The 12,115-nt window shown below is 42.0% G+C and overlaps 1 protein-coding gene across 1 annotated transcript in view; it reads right to left on the reverse strand.

Annotated features, from left to right (window-relative positions):
* pcxb (pyruvate carboxylase b) overlaps positions 1-12,115 on the reverse strand; it is a gene marked incomplete at its 5' end in the record, with an annotated part of 237,021 nt that overhangs the window by 36,115 nt on the left and 188,791 nt on the right. Inside the window, 3 exons of the mRNA XM_079215460.1 lie at positions 886-1,126; positions 3,660-3,816; positions 9,248-9,469. Coding sequence (XP_079071586.1) covers positions 886-1,126; positions 3,660-3,816; positions 9,248-9,469 — 620 coding nt within the window. The remainder of the gene's footprint in view (positions 1-885; positions 1,127-3,659; positions 3,817-9,247; positions 9,470-12,115) is intronic.

Here is a 12,115-nt window from a genome sequence, read left to right on the forward strand (position 1 = left end):
GGGTGTCATGGACAAAAGCTTGGGTATTGGTGTTGGTCTTACCCCTGCTCTATGCTTCATGAATAGCCTAAAAGGAAATGAGAGAATAGGTGGGAAGAAGGCTTAAAGGTTGCTCTCGCCTCAGCTAAGAGGGTCATACTGAGGCACTCGACATGGGGGAACAACCAGACCTGCTCTGAGTGGTTCACAGCCTTATCAGAAACGGCCTCTTCTGAAGGACAGCACACAGAATGAATGAGAAAATGGATATACAGAAATATGGGACCTATTTCTAATACAGATCAGGGAAAGGCTATATATATTGTATAAATAGTGAGTGCATGTATATACATTATACAATTAACCTTTCCTTTCCTGTTCAACAGTTAAAACTTGAGGGTATATTTATTAATTCAAAGGCTAATCAAAATGCATTCATGTGCTTTGTGTAAAAGGGATTCATGGTAAAGAACATTGGTAAAGATGTTTAACTATAATTGTATCAGGAATTGCATTCGTCAATTTAAATGGCCAATGCCAATGCCGTTTCACCTTCGATCAAACCAACCCCAAACCGGAACGTTTGCTTCTGTATGCTACATAACGGTGTACACAGCCAGAATTTTAGGCAGCCAGCCTGTTAGTGCAGGCCCTGATTATGATCACATACATGTGTAGAAAGACTGCGTATAAAAGCCTGGGCAAAAAAAACACTTGCAAAGATCGCATCCAGCTGGTTCCATGTTATTCTGGTGGCAGATGGGCAGGGATTTCAGAAGCAAACAATAAGTGCCAGACGCTTTCGATTTTTACAGGGAAAAAAATGGGCTTATTGTAGAACTCGTAGCAGTAAACAACTCTCAGAGCACACAGTGAAAACCCTTGCCCCGATCTTTATTTCCTCACCTTGATACAGAGGATGTGGGTTCCGGCTTTGACCAGCTCGTCTGCCAGGTTCACGTAGTAGTCCAGAGAGTACTTCTGCCTCATCGGGTCAGAGACGTCACCTGTGTACGAGATGGCCGCCTCCACTACGCCACCTGCTGCCCCAGCGGCCTCCATGCCCAGCAGCATGTTTGGCAGGTAGTTCAGGGAATCGAACACACGGAAGATGTCCATGCCGTTCTCTTTGGCCACCTCGCAGAACCTGGAGGAGTGGCAAAATGATGTTAGCCAAAAGCCCATGCAGGCGCACAGATAAAATCCACAGTCAGTGCTGAGGCTTACTGTACGCCGCGAGATGCTCACACAATCTCTCTCACGCTCACACACATAATTAGTTTGTCTCCATGCTCAGTGTATTTCAGATAATAGTGTATATCCGGGGTTGGGATAAGCTGTTTATATCCATCTCCGTATCGCCACTCATGAATATCGCTGTACCTGCGCTAATACAACATCCTCGATATTTCCATGAAAACTGAGCTAACACAGCCTTGCAGGAGCCACAATGACTGGAGATAAATGTATACCCGCCTCATTATCCAAGCTGCAAGTGGTAAATCCCTCCCATTATTGCCTTGGCCTCGGTATCTTAATCAGGTTTTTCATAAGCGGGGTGAGTGCTTTCTGTAGCTGTGTTACTGTGAATACAATATTTACCCACACACAGAGCTTTTGTTTTGGCAAATAAACAGACACACTTAATGTTGTGCCACGAGAGGATTACCAGCCCAACGTCTGCGTGTCCGGTATTTATTCAGCACCGCAAGTGCTCTCTAGTGGACGCTGTTTGGCATCAAATCAGAAACACTGTACTGTCCTACATATCTGACTCAGAGCCAATGTAATCGTTATGTGAATCAGAAAGTCAAATTAAGTGACAAGAAGATCTAGTTAGTGACCGACCAGCCATTTTAAAAATTGTACGTCCCCCTTGCTGCAGAGTAGACTGTACTGTGACCCTGTGACATGCACTTTAAAATCAATAAAAATTACAAAATTACACTTTGATTTGATTTAGTTAATATAGACACTTGGGCCACATGGCAGCGGGCTGCTGCACTGAAAATGTTGAGGGTGAGAGAGTGACGGGAAATAAAAGGGAGGAGGGAGAGAGAGAGCCGGGCCAGCAGATCAAAGCCATTAATCACAATCATGTGCACATTTTCGATGGCGCTCCCCCTACGGGACACTGGGAGTGGGAAGGGGATGGGGATATAGAGCAGTCGGGCTAGATAGAGAGAGTTAAAAAGAGGGGAGGAAGTGTGTAATGTGGAGAGATGAATGGAGGCATGAAAGGGGAGTTATAAGAGTGGGGATAAATAATGACTATATGATAGGAGAGGGGGAGCAACAAAATAGGGAGGACCGGGGAGGTCTGTGTGCATGTGTGTGATTCAATGGGAAGGAGGGAGAAGGGAACAGCTGCATTAGTCATACAGCCACTCCTAATATATTTGAAGTGAGGGGAATTACACTGTGTGTGTGTGTGTGTGTGTCCTTGTCTGTGGAACCGCATGCAGGTGCTTTTGTATACATGAGTCATCCACGCCATCGAGCTAACTTGTGAATCCGTTTGAAAAAGTGTTGGATGCGTATGTATGCATGTGTGTAGGCACACAAGTATTTATGGCCCTAAAGAGCTTTCTGGTGTACATCTGTATCAATGATGTGTGTGTGTGCGCGCGCGTGTGAAATGTGTGGAACTCACCGAGCGTGGTAAGAGGCAACAAGAAAACATCAACAGAACATCCATTTCGATACATTTAAAACACAAAGCAGCCGTGTGAGCTTCATGCTTCGTATGAATAGAGACCGATTGTTAGAACATAGGTGGAATGAAAGTTGAAGGGGAAATGTTATGATTATGTAACATGTAATGATGTACACATCCAGCTTGTTAAATGTATTTTCACCTCATCAAAACAACAACTGCATATATTACCTTCAGACAACAGTTATAGTGAACAACCAATATGTACATTATTCAAATTAGGGCTTCATCAAATGTCATGTTTTTCTTTTGAGGTTTTCCGAATGAAGCTTTAAATGTCTGCCGTCATATTTCATGCCATTATCACCCTAAAACAATGGAGGAAAATTGGATTTTGTGTTATTGTGCTCATGTAAATGTAATATATGGCGCTGCTAGACTGCTGCTAGACTGCCAAGGTGCGTGCGGCAGAGTAAACAATTTGCAGAAGCCGCCTTCAAGAATTTTTTATTCAAATTGATGTTTTGCAACAATCCTATAACTTTGTTAACACAGTGAAAAAATGTTTAATTGGAAAATTACAAACGGATTTCACTTTTTTGCGGTGTTGTTTTCAAGTCTCTTGTTGATTCTTTGAAAATAGGTTTTGACTGGTACATATCCTAGTAAAATAAAGGTTAATTAACAATAACAAAAAATAATGCAGTTGACTGTATTCTACATACTAAACACTACACTCAGCGTACATAGCATTCAATGCATACATAGACAATGCAGATTAAGCCATTGTGTGCATTGACCTACATTTACAGCCCTGCTTTGAGTTCATCCCCTCGCATTATAGGAAATAGTGTATGGATTTGGAACGAAAAGAATGCATACATATTCATGATAAGACTCTTGGTGTTATGTCTGTTAGCCCCTTAAACATTTGATTGTTTATAACTGAATTAAGATTTTAAATTGTTTTAAATGCAAGCATGACGTGTGTGTGTGTGTTTGTGTGTGTGTATGAGTGACTTACTTAAAGACGGCGTTGTCAGGGTAGTTGGTGTAGCCCACAGCGTTGGCCCCTCGCAGCAGCATCTGGAAAGGGACGTTTGGGACCAAAGCTCTCAGCTCCTGGAGTCTCTTCCACGGACACTCTGACAGGAAGCGCATGGCCACATCAAAGGTAGCACCTACACACACACACACACACGGGTAGCAGTTTATTATCAGCTATCATTTGAAGTCTCATCTGTCTTCCCAACTTTTATCAACATTTTAGACTCCAAAATTAATATTTTAAACTCATCACATTAACAACACACACACACACACACTGGTGCTCAGATATAATGTCTGATGATACTTGCACTTTCATCATTTCATTCTAAAGTCACTTTAAAATCAAAGAAATATTTCGGTGGGAGAGGCAAAAAAAAAAAAAAAAAAAAGAGATAGCAATCTCTCATTTCCCTTTCTTGGGGGAGTAGATTAGCGAATCTCATACCCGTTTATCATATCAGCCAGAAATATTGAAGCCTCCAGTGGTTTTCTGCTGATCCAACACTGTCATCATTAAATTTCACTTTCTGTGCACTTGTGCATTTGGACACAGTGAGAATACTAAGTGCAATTGCTTGTTCCGCAGGAGCAGGAATGCCCTGGTCTGGATACCCTCCCCTTAATCAATTATCACTTCCTCCCCCTCGATTTAGATTTCAGCCTGCGTCAGCATCTCTTAAACCACTGATTTGGAGCAGAAATGACTCCAAGCAATCCTATCTGATGTTAAACATATTAGTATTAATGTATTATAGCAAGCGGGATATCAAAACGTGACGCTGAACGAGGAATTCATCGGGGACAGCAGAAGTTCCTCTAATAATTTTGATAACAGGAATGAGGCCCGATAGCTGGCCCAAAATATCAGAACATTAGGCACTAGCACCGGGCAGATAGGCAGCCTACAATCTGTCATGAAGAGGAGCTGGACTAAATCAGGGAGAAAGATGGAAACAGGCTTGTTAAGCAAAGCCCACGATTGCAAAGTATTCAACACCCCATGTAATGCTTAAAGAAACCACAGAGAAAATGTACTTATTTTGGGACTTCTCATCTGGAAAAGGTGCTGTGGGAATATATGGACCAGTAACATCTTCTCTCTGTATGGTAGCTAAGAGGACTCTTCATCCAGAACTCAATAATAATAAACACTAAATACTCTCATATTGACAAACTATTTACTTCATCCAAACCTCCCCTGGTGGAAAAATAAAGTTCTATAACACTTCTATCTCTTAAGCCAATAAAGATAAGCCCATGATAAATAAAAATGATTAATATCTAGAATTTGAATTATTGACCACACACACACACACACACACACACACACACACACACACACACACACACACCATCAGCATTTCTTGCTTAAGTGTGCAAGTATGGCCCTGATGCATCAGACGGTTTATCCTGTCAGATCAATTTTATGTCTCTGCAATTGCAGTTAATCGCTCTGGATTGGTTGATTTGTTGTTGCTGCCTATGCTGGTCAGGCTTCGTGTGCGTGTGCGTGTGTGTGTGTGTGTGTCCACCGCGTGTTCTGTACCAGGAAGCTCATATCTCTTAAAACATGCAAAGGGTTCTCTTGATTATACAGCGGCAGGGCACACATCAACATCTGCTGCATTACCATCAGATAAATTTGCCAACTGTGAAATCGATGGTAGGAACCATATAGACACATTATGTGACCCAGTTCATTTGACTGCATCTTCCACGGTGTAGGGAGAAACATATCAGGAAGGGACGTAATCATAAAAGGGCTTTCACAGGCTTAATATCTCCAATGAATCATTGTGCCTATAAGCGGCTGAAACATGTGAAAGCAATACTGTAGTCCATAAATTAAATTCTTGCATTGGGCCAATGTGTCAGGGTAACTGTGTTGAATACTCACATGGTCATCTTCCTGAGCGATTTCTTTCTGTGAAGTGATTCGAGCACAGCCGAATGTAATATTCTCTATCTCTGATCACTTTGTAATAAACGTGTATTGTATAGGAACTTCCTATCAAGAGGGGCTTGGTAGTTATTCCTTCTATGGCCATTGGATGATTTATGAGGAGCTGTTTAAAAGGTACAATTACACACTGTCCTTGTGGGACAGTGTGTGCTGGAGCTGAACTTTTTCACTGCAGCATCATGGTAGTCTGATTTGTGTTTCACGACCTGAATCAATATCAGGCGAGAGCGCGGCCGGCTAATAGCGTATCTGGGAACTGTGGGCACCGAAAGCTGAGTGAATGAAGGACGTTTAATAGCAGGGAAAGGGGTCTGATATTCACACATTATCCTGACATACTCTAAAAGATTACAACATTGTCTTATCAAAGAGGCCCTCCTATAATCCCCCTCACCAAGTACACTCCTCATGGAGAGTACTACTCGTCCTGTGAAAACCGTATTATAATACCGTGGGTGGCTCTGGAGGAGCCGCATGAAGTGTGAGAAAATAACACCTGATGAAGTGTCCGACTGGACCGGACACTTCAAAAAGAAAAAGGGGAAAAGTAGATGAAAGAGTCAGAAAAGGCAATATATAAAAACAAGGAAAGAAATAGTGTATTTCGTAAAAAGAAAAAAAAGAACACTGGCTTCTTTCACTGGAGTAGAAGAAAAAAGGTGATAATATGGATTATGTTTGTGTGTAGGAAAAGCAACCAACTGAAGTGAACTTCAGTGTTAAGTGTTAAGAGCCTTGGTGGAAGATGCTTCACTCTGTTTTTTAAAGGCTTTGTTGTTCCTGCTGAACACGTCAACACATTAACGTTATTGTACTGTTAATATACTGTTAGGTCGCAGGAGTGATTCAGGGGAATGATATCTAGCTCAAGAATGTATTCCACCTTTAAGTGTTGAAATAATCATGAATGTACTATTCTGTGCTCTCTGACTCATAATCATATCATGCAGGAACTACTGACATCTCAAGAGGATCCACTAGCAAATTACATTTCTCACTCACTTTGCAACTTTTCTAAAACGGAAGAGACGATCTCCTCGGCTCATAACGTCCGCCCATCACAGAACCATCATGTCAGGAGGCGTTTAAAACGTCTGATTCCTGTTCTTCATTGGATTCCAATGATGTACTATTGCTGTCGTTGTGTAAATGGGAGAGAAACGCGCATATATTCATTCGCTCTGACTCATTTATGAAGACGAAACACTGTTTGAACTTCGAGAGCTTTCATTGACAGAGGATTTCAAAACTCAACTCCCACTGCAATTCATGCATCCACGCTTTGTGAGGGCTTAGACGGAGGACGCAAAGGAAGATGTCGTCACCTTTCTCTTGTCGTTTTATCTTAACTGGATTAGATTCAGAGGCCAGACTGTTCTGCTGTGTTTACTTTGAGCCTCTACTATAGGAAATGCCCACACAAAGATCCAGCTCCATATTGTCAGCTCAGCTTACAATGATCATGTGTTTGACAGAATAGTCAGTAGATGTAAGTGATGGCATTGTGTCATATCGCTATGAATTGTTTAAAAATGAAAAGTTCACTGTTTTTGGGGATCTTTATAATCATTCATATTAAAGTATAATAGAGCCCCAGCAATAGTTGTACCCCACTGCGTCTTTTGAACAGTTCAATGGGCTAATGGTTTATGCTTTCAAAAGCCATGATAAGTCTCTGTTTAGGAAACAGGAAGCTTGTACTAAACTAACAACTTGAACGCTCAATCATAAAACGGTCTAAAATCATTTTCATCTTTCTATCAGGGTTGGTTGGCAGTTTTTGCAGTTTCCCGTTTCTCACACAGATGAAAAACCTGATCGAAAGCTCAGTTTGTGCCCTTTCATTAGTAAAACATATAGGCATGCCCGACAGTGAGCTTCCAGGTCCCGAAAAAGGAGAGTCATCACTGTCATTTTAAGGTCGTAACTATCTACGTTGGACTGTGTAGTGAGACGCTGTAGGAGTGGAAGGATCCTCAGGAGTAACGCCATTCAAACAGGTTATGTTATTGCTGCATGACTATAACTGAAGTCTGTTTTAAAGTCTTCAAATATAAGATAACGAACTGATGAAAAGGAATGGATGTCGCTTAATGAAAGCCCTTTCCCCTTTCAGAACTGGCTCCCACAGTATAATGAGACATACAGAGAGGAGAGCGCCACCTTTTTAACAATATCCTGCAGAGTGAAGAACTGCGTTCACAGAGAGGTTTCACAGGCTCTCTTCAAAGATTTACTTTTAATGTGACTACTCAAACATGGCTAAGCTGAACCGGTGTCATCTTTCTCTGGTCAGTCTCGTAATGACATCACGATATACTGCAAGGTGGCAGTCCGGGAAGTGTTTAAGCCCTGTCTGTCCAAATATCCCCTCAGTTTTACTTTTACAAAAACCTTTTTATCTGTTCAAACATGAGATGAGTAGACAGTTACTGGATGTGACATGTGCTCAACGTGCTCTCCCACAGTAATGAAATAGTGTTTTAGCCTATCTGGTGCACCATGATCAGCTACCAGGAGGGAGTTAATCTTAGAAAGGGTTCACTGCACTGAAAAGGTTTCACTGGAGAGTCTCTCTTTGCGTTTTTTGTTTCTTTCTCACTGTGCTTCACCATCTAACGATGAGCACAGTCACTGAAACAGAACTCCTTTTTTACTGCAGGCCTTTGTTGTTTGGTTCTTGTGTTTGTTCTTGTGATCTACTGAAAGCACTCCAAGTAAAATAAGCATAATCGCTCCGAGTGGTTTTCTATAATTGAGCATTAAATTAAACGTTTCAACCTCAAGAGGTTCACTGGGCATATCTCTTCCACAAATGTGAGTATCCTCAGTGTTCAAACAGGAACACTGCATGTACTCTTTGAAACCAGTTCATAACAATTGCACCATTTATCAAGAAGTGTTGATAATTGGACTCGTCGTCGACTCTTCAAACACACAGTTTTTGTTCTCTGGTCAATTTCAAGTAAGTGCATATAATCGCTATATTAGACTGTTCATGCCTCAAAAAGTTTCAATAACGGACGATGTTCTCTATTCATTCAAGAGCAGGCAAAAAGTACAGGAGAAGTCTATTGAGGGAACTCGCTGAAGACTGACTTGTGGGAGAGGAGATGGAGTTATGAGATATGCTTTCGATGGCACATGATTGTCATAGCTCAAACCAGAAAAACAAAGAAGTACAATCACTGTCATGATCGAAACAGGGAACGAATCTGCAGCGAGAGTGGGAAGAGAATGGAGAGAACAGGCATGGCTGACACATTCAAATGTGGGAGCACATACAGAAAGAGTTTAATTAAAATGATAACCATCAGAAAAGGGAAATTCAGGCCCATCTTACATTACAATGCAAAATTATGGGTATTTCCTCGTTACTATGAATCTTCTGAGTGCCAAATCGCTGGAACAAGGAGACAGTTAGCTTAGCCTAAAGACTGGAAGCAGTGGGAAACTGCTAGCCTAGCTCTGCCAACCAGCACTGTACTAATTTGCATCTGTTTAATCCGGACCGAAACAATCATTTGTGGTTACGTGTGGAACTATTTCACAGTGATGAAATGATTTCATACATTGCCAATCAGCACAAAGACACTCACCTCCCCAGTTCTCGAGGCTGAAAAGGTTGTTGAAGTTGTGGCTGACGAATGGCGAGATCTTCTTCAGGTCGTGGGTCCGAACCCTAGTTGCCAGGAGCGATTGGTGGGCATCCCTGAAGGTGGTATCCATTAGCAACAGGCCTTGGTGCGCACGGACAGCCTTGGCGAATCCCTCGGGACCCTCAGACAGCAACACATCCCGGAAACCTACTGGAGGGTCGCCTATTAGTGGAGGAGGGAGAGAAAGAAGAATTAATGTCGAGAAGAATGATACAGGGGGCTAATGGTAATAATAGGTTATATGGGAAATAGCAGTGTTTGAGAAATCATTGAGCATTTGAGGAAATGTTCAACCAAATTCGATTTTGTAGATACATTTTTTGAGTCCACACGAGCAGCCCAGGCGAGCAGGTAAGCTGCTGTAATTTACACAGTGTTCTCTTTTTAAGTTGTGCTTTTAACATGTCTGGCACTTGACTTGGCCTCTCATTTCTGTTCCAATCGCCCTCAGCTCAAGGAGATCGACTAGAAAAAAAAAACAAGAACTTAAGCCCAGCAGCCATCTTATTAGACACACCACCCACTGATTTGTAAAAATGGATTTCTCCTGCTGACAGTGACTCATCCGGCCATGCTTTTCTATATAAAGTAAGCAGCTACTGTTTAGTGAAACAAGAGATCCCAGTGACTGAGCTCGGTACTGTATGGTTGCCACCCGAAGGCAAACTGGATCCAGAATGGCTGCTTTTGCACTTTCCATGCATCTCTAATTTCTCAGCCTGATCAGGCCTGAGACCATGTTTTTAGGTGCCAAATTTACACCAGCAATCAAAGAGCTGTCGTGATGACCATATTTTGAGCATGACATATGTTACGGTTCTATTTTCAAGTGTGGAGGCAGCTCCACATGAATTACACTGGAATTCTATCTTTTTTATTATTTTTGAATTGATGTTTCATATATCCCTACATATACAACATTAATCTTAAAACTCTCCAACAACTATCCCCAGACCAAAGTCTACAGCTAATGCTGGAACTAGAGTAAAAGTCCTTAGGATTCGTCCTGTGGGGCACGCTTGTCTGCACCAAATGTCATGGCAATCCATCCAATAGTTGCTGAGATATTTCACTCAAAACCCAAAACAGGAAACTCACAAAAGCGCAAAAAGGACATGTAAACAGAAGGAGTATTATAATCAATCTTCTGGAGACCATGAATGTCTTCTACACAAATGCCTGCCATTCCATCCTGTTGATATTGAGATATTTTAATGGAGAAGTGAACATGTTGACCTGCTGGTGGCCTCTATATAAAATGCCAGGTTTATCCCTTGTAGACCATGACTGTCTTATATATAATTTCATAGCAATCCATCCTATAAATAATTCAGCCTGGTACAACATGTTGGATTAACATTGCCATCCATGGAGCCGCTTAAGAGCTATGCATGCTTGCATATGATCTAAAATCAGGTAGATCACATAAAGCAATATCTAATTAGAGGTGTTCAGAAACCTTGTAGGATCCACTCACCGAGAAACCCAGGACGAAGACTGCCGGACATGTTGGCATTAGATGAGTGTTTCTCATCTAACCTACTTCAGCTGCTAAAAGCTTTCACAAGGAGGAATATAAGCTATCGCTGTGGAATCCCCAAGACAAATGCCGTAATTTCCAGTTCATAAAAACTAAATAGTTCTCAAAACAAACAAGTTAAACAGTGCAGAAACCTTGCCCTACGGGCTCTGCCTTAACCACCTCTTATTTTAATCCCACTCTTTCCTCATCGCTCTTTATTCTCCGTGCCTTGCAATTTAACACAAGCACAACCAGAGGCAATCAAATATTGGAGGTGGAATTGGGATCTATTTTCACTGCAGTGTGTACAATAATCAATCAATTAAATTAGTTAATGAGGTCTGCCTGCTTAGTTGTCCTCCAACCCGCTGTCCCTCTCTCTCTACCCCATCTCACTTTCCCTCCATCTCTGCGTTGCTTAATATTCCCTAGGCTAGATGAGCTCTGTGAAATCACACTGCCGTAGCAAATAGATACAGACACTTTGAACTTATCAAGATCTGCGTATAATACGGGTGACTGGAGAGCACCCCCGCACACCTACACACACACACACACACACACACAGAAGAAAATGATTCATACTCAAAGTGCTTCCATTTCTCAAACAAACTTGCTTTCTATGTTTGTTTTGTTTAACCACTCTTTGAAATAATTCAGAGGAAATTAGGAGCTTGACTACTGGGACCAAAACAATGGCCTCTGTATGCGATACATCTCCAAGAGAGAGGAAGTCAGTGTTCAGGTGGATTTGTGTGTGTGTCGCATCGTACGCTGCAGAAACAAAAAGCAATAAGGAGATATAAGTCCCAAGTGGATGCTGTGCTTGACAATTGACCCACTTACACACTTTTCTTTGCATTGAAAACACCCGGCTCCAGCTACCCCTCACTTATCTCCTCTTTATCCCAGGCTGGTGTCATTTATTTGCAATTTGGATGATCTCATAGAAATAATATCTTGAGTCATCACTGTCCTGGGCTGGTATCTGCCTCCTGAGAAGACTGTTCAATGTCTTGTGTCTTTGGGTGCATCCCAAGTCTCTAAATTGTCTTTTTCTCGCTCCTCGATTGAACCGTATGGTTCTGCGTCGCCATCTTGACGGCCGTCCCTTATTCTGCTCTGAGGAGCGAGGAGGGATCTCGGAGGAGCCATGGTTGAGGACCCAGGAGAGCAAGCAAGTGTTTTAACACTCGACACGCCCCCTCACTGTTCATCTGTTATGTGATTGGACATTACATTACATTTAGCTGACGCTTTATCCAAAGCGACTTACACGTTTGCTC

Source organism: Taurulus bubalis, assembly GCF_910589615.1.
Source record: "Taurulus bubalis genome assembly, chromosome: 3".
Classification (NCBI taxonomy): domain Eukaryota; kingdom Metazoa; phylum Chordata; class Actinopteri; order Perciformes; family Cottidae; genus Taurulus; species Taurulus bubalis.